We start from the raw sequence: 11316 nt of genomic DNA, 5'->3' as shown, positions 1-11316 counted from the left end.
TGGGAGATGGATCGAAGACAAAATGCATTTAATTTGGGCCTGTGCGGTTCTAAGAAGAGTGTGGTGCAAAGTTGTAAAAGCTATAAGCGACACCGGTCTTGTGGGTGGGTTTTCTATCCATACCAATTGGAAGCTGGTTGTATTGGGGGACATTGGTGGTCTTCCCTCTACACCAGCGGTTTGCTAGCAGTATGTTTGAGTTGTAGTCCTATGGGCCATTTGGAGCCTACACGCAGCGATTGGGGTGGGATACAGGGAAAATGCCCTTCTAGGTTTAACCAAGAATTTCATTGCAAATGTCGCAAAAGGCTTGTGAGTAGGCATGACTCTTTAATTGGGCTCTATCTTAATGAGTTGTTTAGTGAGCTATAGTCGAGATGGAGGCTTGGGTATCTGGTGTTCAGTACTTTGAGTGCTATTGGCCTTTTTGGCCTTTATGGCATGGGCAATTTGCCCTAACTAGTCAGCCATGGTTTTGTTATTTTCTCCTTTTATATTAATAAAAGCCAGCACTTTTACCAACCAAAAGAAAAAGGTTCCAAGTATTGAAATATTCAAGTAAAAACTTTATGATTGGAAGTAAGATCTATTGAGTGACATTTTATTGAGAAAAGAAACACATTGTTTGTAGCTTGGGTTAGGTGTACACAAATCATGTGGTAAGATACACATTGGTTTGGATTAAATGTCTTCTTACTACTTTTATGATCTCCAAAATTTATAGTAACATTGTTAAAATACTTGTTGCGCTGTTGCACCACTAGATCTACATGATCCTAATACATGTTAGCATGTAGTCAAGGAGCCCTTAGCATATCATTGACATTCTTCCAATTATAGTGTTTTCCCTTCTTTACAAAAAGCTAATTCCAAGGATTGTCTAGCTCTCAACAATGCATAATGGGTGTCTAGAAACCTTCGTTGAACCACATTAAATAGCTCATATGCTTTGAATAAAGGCATTGACATTTTGGGGCATGCTAGGTTGGTTGCGTGAATATGCATGTGGGTAATTCTATGAAATCTTGCTATGTCCCATCTAACTTAGTACTTTGGGTGAGGCCATCGCCGAATAAAATCCTAGATGGGATCAAGGAATTTGATAAACTCCAATGGGTGGTTTCGTATTCATCCACCACTTTGGCACGGGAGGTGTGTTGTCAACCAAGGCTTCTCCTTCTTCCTACTCCACATAATAATAGGAGGAGGAGGATCTTTTAGCTTGTCGAGGAGTTGAGGAGGAGGTGGGAGCGAGGGTGTCTCCTTCAGTATGTAGCAAATGAGGCCTTCAAGATGAAGATTCTCAAGTCAAAAGAGTGAAGATTGCTATGTTGAGGTAAGAGCGGCATGGCCATTTGGATGTGAAATGGATGTTTGAGGTGTGGCCACATGCATTGTTGAATTGGGGATGTAGATTGTTGAAATCAGAGTGCTGACATCCGGCTGTGGAATGGATGCAGAGATTAGGTCGCAAAAGCCCCCCCCTCCATTCGACCTCCATACTCGCGCTCCATTTGACCTCCATACCTCCATCCTTAACTTTGGGGGAAAAACCTATCACCTCCTGGCATCTTCTCTTGCTCTCTACTCACCCGACATCTGCCATCCGATGCCACTATCAACCTCATGCCGATGTCAACATGCCGCTGACTGGATGTCCGTGTGACATCCAACATCCAAAGGTGCATGCCATGTAGACTTTGAGACTTTAGACCCGGAGGCGAGATCACTTGGAGGCCACCCTTTGTTTTATTTGACAGGATGAAAATGTCAAAGGAAAACATAAAGGAAGGAAGGTCTCACATGTGAAAAGGACCTTAAGCCTAAAACGTTTGAGCCAAGGACTCAAAACACAACTCGGTTCTTCCGCAAACTCTCTGTTCTTCTGCAAAAATCCGAGACAACATCGCTGTTCTCCGGCAAAACTTGTATTCTTCTCCAGCAAAATCTCTGTTTTCCAGCAAAATCCGAGATAAAATCGCTCTTCTCCCGCAAAATTCGTGTTGTTCTTCAACAAAATCGAATGGCAAAATCAGCAAAATCAATCTCCCTCGACTGCAGCTCATTCCAAACAGAATCCATACCTTAATCTGAGGCAACGTCCCTCTTCTTCAGCAAAATCCGAGGCAAAATCTCTGTTCTTCAGCAAAATTTGTGTTGCTCTTTAGCAAAATCTGATGGCAAAACGTCTGCGCTTCCGCAAAATCTGAGGCAGAATCTCTCTCCTTCCATAAAATCGTTGGAATCGCAAGCAGACTCCATACCTTAATCTATGAGATTGCTCCCTCCTTGCCGAACTTCTAGTGGAGCACTGATGGACGCTTACCACCCACCCTGTATATTCAATTCACCACTCGCCTCTATGAGCAGGTCATTAGCAGCTGTACGCCGGGTCTCAAATTTAGGGGCTCTGGTACCCTGCGTGAGCAGGTGTCTGTGGCTTGCATCGCTTCATTCGTTCACGCTTGACTTGGTTACTTGAACTGGCGAGCATTTGGATCCGTCGCTGGGCCACATTTTGCTTCCAGATGATTCGTGAAGATGCCTCAGCTCAAGCCTGCCAGCCCGAAGCCCAAACCGGAAGCTAACGTCGACTTGGATCCAAATAGTTACTCTCTTGAGAAATTTCGGCTTTACGAGACTCGACAGGTTAGTGCCTTCCCGTCGTCAGTTTTTCGTGTAGGTATTTATTTCGCTTTAATTTCGACTACGGCGCCTTCATGTTGCCAATTTTTCTAAAGGCAAGCATATGGCCCGAATTGTTGACTTCAGAGATTCTATCTGATTGGAAGCGACAAAAGCAAAACATACTGGAGAGTGCTTAAGATTGATAGATCAGAGCCATCCGAGCTCAACATAAGCGAGGATCCTGTTCAATATACACTGCAGGAACGCAATGATCTGTTACAACGCATTGCTGATGGCAATCGTGCAACAGGCGGCCTCAGTTTTGTCACCAAGGCTTTTGGCATCGCAGGTTTGTCCCGTCTTTAACTAGTTCGTGACCCACAATCTTTCCTCTCTCCCGTCTTATCTCCCCTGGTACCCCCGTTCTCCCAAACTCCCTTTCCAAAAGTGAGATCTAAGGAAAGAGGCAATTACTGAAATTAATTTTACCCTTTCAAGAATTGCTGTGTCTTAGAAAGAAAGAAATTTTATTAGAGTCTTCGGAAGACCGATGGGTCTATGAGACTGAAAGAAAACCTGATACACGATATACTTTCTAAATTATCCTCGTATTTTGCAGGTTGCACCAAGTTTTTGGGATCGTACTATCTCATTCTTGTCACAAAACGAAGGCAAGTTGGCAGTATATGTGACCATGCAATCTATGGAATTGAGGAGAGCCAACTTATTACTGTTCCCCATCCTACAGTGCCGACTGAAATGGCACACTCCAAGGCCGAGCTGAGGTTTGTGCCTCTCTTTAAAAAACACTTAAAAAAAATGTCATGTCGTGAACCTTATATTCTTGCTTGCAATTTCATGTTGCCAGTTCAATTTTTTGTTCTAGGACCTTACCTTATTCCCTGGAAGTATATCTGAAAGCTTAAAATGCATCTTTCTAAAATGTTTGGCTGAAAGCGATCGTCAAATAGATTGCTTTTACTTGCTAGCCCGTAGTGTGCTAGCCTGTGCATTAATGTGTCTGAAGCAAAGAACAAAGCGATCCTCGAAATACACCGGGAGATCCTATCAGACTTTCACAGCTGGACTGGAAAAATAGCAGTGATTTGAGATTTGGATACAAGTTAGCGGGCCACAATGGAAATGAAATATGTCTCTACGTGTTACAACTGAAGTGAAATATGCTCTAGAACTCTGTTCACAATAGGCACCGATTGAAAACTGGGGAACCCTCAACTAAATTAGTTAATCATACCCCATTTTACAATCATTTCTGTCAAAGGGTGGTATTCAGGTGGTAGTACTTGAGGGCCCCTTCGAGCTGATTGGCAGATCAAGCTCCATTGGGGCCTGTGATAACCTGTTGTGAGGGGCCCTGCTGCTACTGTTGAAATACTGTGTGAGGGGAAGAAGGATAAATTGTGGGTCTGGGAAGATTACAAAAAGGGCATTAAGACGGTTGTGTAGAGATTGATTGGAGAATATCCTAATTCTCATGCCCGTTGGCCTGCAGCTGATTGACCAACAGGTGGATTAGGGGTAGGCTCTCTTCAGAACAAACCAACTATGATCAACTAAATTTTAGATGAGGGAGACTTCCCTTTCCCCTCCTATAAACATTTGAACTTTGGGCCTTGTTTGACCCTTGCCTTGCCTAGGGCATCAGGATCTCCATGGTGAAAGCTTTATCGAAGGGCTCCTGTCTACTCCTAACTGCCAATTTGTTGTCTGATTGGTATGGTCTGGCACATGTCATCTCTTTTGGAAATAGAATACCTCAGCTAGGTTGCATCCTCCTTAAGGATACCTAAAAATGCTGAGAACCACAGAACCACAATGTATCCCACAAAGAAGAAGTATTTCATGAAAGGCCATACACCTTACCTTGATCGCCTCTCTTCCAGAAATAAAGTCCCCGTCAGGAAATGACCTCTAGTGAGATCATTTGATTGGACATAGCCCATTGTGTCATGCTCTTGCACCAGGAACTAAAACCACTCTGTGAGCTATATGCACCTCTGTGATGATGGACAGCGTGCTGTAGCCACTACCGTTGGTCTATGGTTGCTGATTTCTATTTGTGCTTTTGTGCGTGCAGAGAAAATATGTACTCCAGAGAGATGGAGCACAACTGTGGGTGCCATTTTGTTTGTTACGTCGCTCGGATTGTTTGGTTTAAATACAGCTGGAGACAAAACACTATCTTCAACGCAATTGAATGTTCCCTATAGAATTTGGGCCCTTTACATTTTTCGTTTTGACTTGAGGCATTATCAAAGGGTAATAAAAAGATTAGGATCTTGAAGATTGTTTCGAATGTCAATAATCTTCTCTTCACACAACTTGGTTAAGGTCTCAGCACTTACCATGACTGCAATTCAATTCCTGCCAGTGTGATGAGAACGTTTGTATCAGTGCTAAGGGCTGCTATGGGTTTTATGATGGGTTTAAGTCCATTGCATCTAAGCTACTTTATAAACTGACTGTAAAGGTTCACAATTTACATTAAAGACTAGAAGCTATTCTCTCTCAAACTCGATTCAACAAATCATGCTTGTTTTATTTTGTAATTTTCAGATATAAGAAATTGTTATCCAGTGTCGACCTTACAAAGGATTTCTTCTTCAGTTGTACGTATCCAATTATGCAAAGTTTACAAAGGAATGTGCTTGTTAATGAAGCCGAGAGGATGCCCTATGAAAATATGTTTGTGTGGAATTCATTCCTTACACGTTCTATTCGTCAAAGACTCAACAACACACGTTGGACAGTTGCTTTGATACATGGGTCATTTGAGCAGGTAATGATGATCTCAGGTGATGCTTTTTATCTTAAAAGGTTATAAAAACTACACAACTATCGCATCTTATAGAAATCAAGCTTTGGTTCACTTACTTGGTTTTGCTTGTAGTTCACTTTACTTTGATTTGACATATGAAGCGTAAATAATTATTTTCTTCTGTATCAAATAAGGAAAGCATTCTTTATTTTCTTATCCTTGCTGAAATACCAATTTGCGGTCATGTAATGAAAAAGTGCTGGCAAGGCTCATTTTTACATTTTCAATTCCATGATAATCATAGACTTTTTATGAGCTATATAGCAAATGTGGCCTTGCAATAAGTATTAATGAGGGCTTTGTGGTGACATATGACATGCCTTATATGCATCCCGCCCCCTGCTTCATTGTTTATGTAAAGACTGCATTATAGGTTGACATCTTGCAGGTAGGACATGCCAGCAACTTCAAAGATAAAACCTATGAAGGCGAGTGTCGATGACATATAATGAGAAGAGACATGATTGTATCAGTGCCTTCATCATGACTGAGTCTGCCCTTCACCTCCAGAGTGCTGACGGAAACTCAGTACGAAGACTTTGTATAAATGGATGCTCAAGTATGTGTGGGTGTGTGGATTTGTATGTGTGAGAGCATATTTTTATACTATGGTCTACACCCACTGTTGGGCGCTGATGACATCAGTGGGAATGTCTTAGTAGTTAGTCCCTACTATGCGTGATGGAGTTTATGGTTTTCAACCTTATGAGTGACTATCATGAGATTGAAACTGCACTATGTTGTGTTCTTAGAGGATGAGTTTGGGAATGTTCCTGGATTCATCTAGGTATATGATTGCATCAATCAAACCCTTGCATAATATACCTTGTCACTATTTTTGTTCATGTTATGTACTTGATATATTGTTCAGTTGTGGGGGCTTTTATACTTGATTTGAATTCCACTGGCCATTTAAGTGCTTTTAATCCTGCTGCCTTTCCTTCACATATGAATGCATGGTTCTCAAGATTGATCGAAGAAAGCGGCGCCGTTGCTCTCAACCCCAAAAAGTTGCTGATCTCTTTTTTTTTTGACAAACTCCATTTTATGACCTGAGCATACTTTGGAGTTTTCTTTTAATCCACCTTAAGAGTTAGGTGCCGTTGCATTCTATTGCATTGTCCTATAGCACTTGCTTGCAAAGCAAGATATCTTAGTGGTAATTTGCCTAACCAACGTGATTAGCTAAGCATTTGCAAATTGACGTTTTTAACGGTATGAATATTCAAAAGAAGAAGAATAAAAAGAAAGATCCTTTTTATTTAGTGAAAGTCAAGAGAGAATAGCCAGTAAGACTAGATACTTTTAATCTCATTCTTGGATCAGAGTGCTGCAAAAACCTGAACGTAATCTATTTCAAATGGGACAGTCTGCCCGAACTACACACACGCGTGCACGAGCACACACACAAAGGAAGGCAATCTATCCATGTGTAGTCCAAGCCTCAAGGTGTTGGAAAGGTCACCTCCCCATCTGTAAGCCCCCAAATGAGGAGAGCGTGGGGGAGGGAGACCTAGGGCAGGATGTGCCCAAGAGAGAAGAAAGAGAGGGGGCTGCCACATGGGCAGCACCTCACAGCCAAGAGTGAAGAGATGGCTGCCACATGGACAGCAGCAAGGCTGTCATGTGGGCAGCACTGCTCAAGAGCATCCTGGAGAGCTTGGAGCAAAGGCGCGGTACAGGCGGGTCAGGAGCGCAAGTGTACGGAGCAGAGTACAAGGCTGTGCAGATCTAGGACAGGTGGCGCTGACATCAGCATGTGTATGGAGCAGGGTACAAAGCTGTACGGGGCTGTATGAGGCCTGGTGGAGCAGCAAATGGGGCTGCCAGTGGGCAGTGTCATGCCTTATATAGGGCTGGGCCCTTGCCTAGATTGGAGGGCCAAAGGCCCTAGAAGTGTGGGCCAAAGGGCCCCAGTTTTAGAGCCCTTAAAGGGCTGGACCAGCCACAGTCTGGTCGGCCAGATTAGGGCAGGCTGGTCAGTTTTTTACAGCAGGCCTTGGGCCCTATAAAAGTAGAGGCCTCAAGCCTCATTTCACATCCAGCATAGCCAGCAGTTCCAGGGCAGAAAGGAGCAGCAGGAAGCCTACTCTCTGGACCTATCTACAGGAGGTGAGAGAGTACAACAAGGGCTGCAGACTTAGCCAGGAAGGGCTGGACCTTGGCTGTCTTTTAGGGCAGCAAGGTGCTGTGATCATCATCACTTGCAGCAGCAAACAGCCAGCAGATAGGAGCAGCAAAGGAGCTTCCCTTGGGCCTATGTTCAGGAGGTGAAGGGAGCACAAGGAGCTGCAGACTAAGAGCTGAGAGAGCTGCCCACCTAGGCTGGTGCAAAGACAGCAAGGTGGAAGGGATCTGGACGGATAGTCTACAGAAGCTCGAGGTGGAGCACGCGGACTCGAGTCTAGAGATAATTGGCTGATAGGAGAAGGACCTTGTGGTAAGATCAGAGGACCACACCATTGGTGGGACTCTAGATCTATATCTTTTGTATTGTGTCCATAGTTTTGGACAGAAATATATTTTGGTGGTTTCTCTATCTGGCTGGTTCATTGTCTATTGATGAGTCTGCACATCTAATCTATGTGACGCACATTAAGTAAAGAAGTTTGTGATTCCACACCCCACACACACATTGTGTGAGCTCACGCTGTGCGTACCCTTTGTTGGGTCATTTCTAACACAAGGCTCGCAAACTATTTGCATGTATGGGCATACCAACACCCTTGACCACCCTCAGCTGCTAATGTCACGGATGCGGGTAAGGCCAGCCATGGTAAGTTGTAACATGCATCCGCCGGAGGTCAAGGAACCAGTCCTTGACTTGGTGGAGTATGTGATCACCTAGAATGCTGCGTCAAGCTGGAGTGGGGGGACTCCGAACTCAGCCAAGATGGTTTGTGTGAAATTACGGTCTACTGCGGATCACCCCCAAATAAAAGAACTTGAACCTCTCCACCCGAGCCCAATACGCCTTTGGTAAATTATGGGCTGCCATACGTACCGGTTGGACACACCAACGAATTGAAGAGAAGAGACTTGGTTTGTGGATCTTGGAAATGAGAGCCAAAGCATTGATGCTCAAGACTGCAAAGGTAGCATACCTCCTTCTCAATCGGTCCTGCATCACTAATCTCATTATGAAGATCGGGATGAAACGTTTCTCCAAATAAAATGTAGCTTCAATATTGAATTCACAGCAAATCTAAGCACTTAGCACTTCAAAAATGATTTCGAATACTGGCTGGAAACTCAGTTTAGCAAGAAAAACTTAACGTTAAAGCTCGAACTTGAGAGTGAGAGAGAAAGAAAGAACTTGGCACCACACTAGGGGCCAGAAATAAGAGAACGTTGAAGCTTGAACTTGAGAGCAAGAGAGAGAGAAAGAGAACATGGCACCACACTAGGGCCAGAAATAAGGACTGCCCCCCCCCCACCCCCCCCCCTTCTTTTCCCCATCTTTTCCCCCCCAAGGTCTTTATTGCAATAGAAAACTCTATAAAGCTTGCACATAGGGGATCATGAATTTGATACAAGTAGGATTCTCCATCCATACAAAGAGGAAGATTGCTCTCTAATTTATAAACATGGCACGCAGCCAAAAAGCTAGGCGTTCCCTAAAAAGCTGGGGCGTGCTTTTAGCCAAAATAGGCCAGCTTTTCTTAGAAAGCAATAGCTTTCTTATCCAAATAGGTGATTTTCTTGCTTTAAGCCCTATGGGCCCTCTTTTAGGCTGCTCGCCCCCTAGCCGTGTGCTTTCTCCCCAAAATTGGGCGCTCCATACTTGCTTCTCTATTGTGGGACCTGCTTTTTATGCTTTTCCCCTTAAAACGAGGGCCTTTTTGCACTCTCCAAGGTCCTGCCACAATATCAAACACGCTTTAACCCATTAAAGATTAGTCAATGCATGCATTCTAGTTGTTGGACTAATCCTAATCCCTTGTTTGCATCACCACAGTGCTTACTAACCAATGTAAAACAAAGGAAGTAAATTTGCTCTAGCTAACCAAGGTCGACTTTCTTTGACCGGAGTGTAGGCCATCTTCTCCCAGTTCTAGTGATGCCCTATGGGCCCTGGTATGTGCCTTGTAGGCATAGGTATAGGCACTTAGTTTATTTTGTGCCTTTTATGCCACATAGGACACTTAGTCCTATGTGACACCTAGGACACTTAGTCCTAGGGTCTAGGTACAAGTACTATGTACTTTTTCATAACACTAGTTGACGTGACGGCTGTTCATCTATCGACTCTTTGTACCTTGCACTCTCTTTCGTTTAACGATCCTACAGTGGTATTAGAGCCACGTTTGACTTGTCTCCTGCTCCTGGACTTGCACCAGCTCCCCTTAGCCTATTTGCTCCTCCATCCGTACAGCCCGTACGACTATATGGACGCCCGTACACAGGATACCCGTCGTACCTGCGCCGTTGTAGAGCCTGCTCCGGGACACCCATCATACTTGCGCTGCCGTACATCAAAAGTACTACGCCGTACATCTCTCCGTACAGTCGTAATGTGTTCCGTACATCGTAATGTGTCGTACCTGCTCAGTACAGAAGGTATCGTATTTGCTCAGTACAGCAGACGTACATGCTCCGTACAGCTTTCGTACAGAGTGTCTGCTCCGCAATGTGTTCCGTACATCGTACCTGATCCGTATAGCCTTCGTACGTTGTATGTACACCGTACATTGGACACTTGTACTGCATGTATACAACAGATGTCCGTACAGCTCGTACTTTTCCGTACAGATCGTACTAGTTTCGGGGATTTCCGTACAGGTTTGCACGTGCAAATCTATATACAGGACATTCTCAAATTTTGGGGCTTTTGCTGTCCTTATCTTCCTTTTACTGTTTGAAGTCGTATCAAGCTATTTCAACAGTTTGGAAAGCCTACCTCTTGAGGTCTATACGTTGGGATAGTTGCATTTTTGCAGTCACCTTGTGGACAGCAAGTCCTAATTTTAAAGTTGCAACCCTCGAGGCTACCTTTTGGGATTTGGGCTGCAATTTCTTGGTTGATTGCAATACATTGGGACAGATTGGAGAACATTGAGTCACTTTTGTAGGACATTGAGTATTTTTTGTAGGACATTGAGTCAGATGTTTATACATTGGGTCACATTTGCAAAAATCTCAGCAAAATTTGGGGCTTTTCTGCATTTGCCCTCTTTTTGGCCTATTTGCCCTCATTAAATTTGGGGCTTTTGCTAGATTTGCTGTTTTTGCAGTGAACATTGCCTGACACAGTCACATTTGGGTCAAATCTGCATTTGCCCTTTGATTTGGGTTGGAAATTTGCAGAATATTTATTTGCAGATATTTGCTGTCATTTTTGGACAGCCAGCTCTTTGCAGTGATAGCCTTGAGGCTTTTGGGTTTTCAGGTCTTTTTCAGGGTATCACATTCGCAATGGCTAGGAACAATCATGATCTATTTGGCATTCTTTGTGAAGATGATAAGTTGGATGGCACCAACTATCCGATGTGGTCTTATCTCATGAAACATATTCTTGTTGCAAGGCATTTCTGGAATATTGTTTCTAGGGTTGATCTGAGGCCAGCCAATGCTACAGTGGTTGCCTCTACTGCTGGTCCTTGTGCAGAGGGTACTCCTCCTGATGCCTTATCTTCTTGTTGCTGCTCCCCCAACTCAGGAACAATCAAGATGGGATGCAAGAGATGCAAATGCACATTCCTGTATTGCTTTATCATGCAAGAGAATCATTATTCCACACATCCGGTATTGCAGGACAGCAAAGGATGCTTGGGACAAATTGTTGAGGGGGGTATCATGATGTCACAGTCCAAGTATATTGGACAGCTCCTTGATCGTTTTCAGTTTGA

At 43.8% G+C, this 11316-nt stretch overlaps 1 protein-coding gene across 5 annotated transcripts in view; it reads left to right on the top strand.

Annotated features, from left to right (window-relative positions):
• The first annotated feature begins 1782 nt into the window (after positions 1-1782).
• ATSAC1 (Phosphoinositide phosphatase family protein) overlaps positions 1783-11316 on the top strand; it is a 132304-nt gene continuing 122770 nt past the window's right edge. For 4 of the 5 annotated variants that reach the window (XM_087399428.1, XM_087399425.1, XM_087399427.1 and 1 more), the window contains exons 1-4: positions 1783-2649; positions 2773-2977; positions 3248-3413; positions 5206-5428. In XM_087399428.1, the coding sequence (XP_087255554.1) occupies positions 2542-2649; positions 2773-2977; positions 3248-3413; positions 5206-5428 (702 nt within the window). In that variant the 5' untranslated portion in view covers positions 1783-2541. The remainder of the gene's footprint in view (positions 2650-2772; positions 2978-3247; positions 3414-5205; positions 5429-11316) is intronic. The other variant, XM_087399424.1, reaches the window with a different exon arrangement.

The sequence above is a fragment of the Dipteris shenzhenensis genome, chromosome 28 (assembly GCF_047967505.1).
Source record: "Dipteris shenzhenensis isolate YYH24624 ecotype China chromosome 28, Dip_SZ_1.0, whole genome shotgun sequence".
In the NCBI taxonomy this organism is placed as follows: Eukaryota; Viridiplantae; Streptophyta; class Polypodiopsida; order Gleicheniales; family Dipteridaceae; genus Dipteris; species Dipteris shenzhenensis.
The sequence above is the reverse complement of the archived record's forward strand: the minus strand, read 5'-3'. Positions and strand labels throughout refer to the sequence as shown.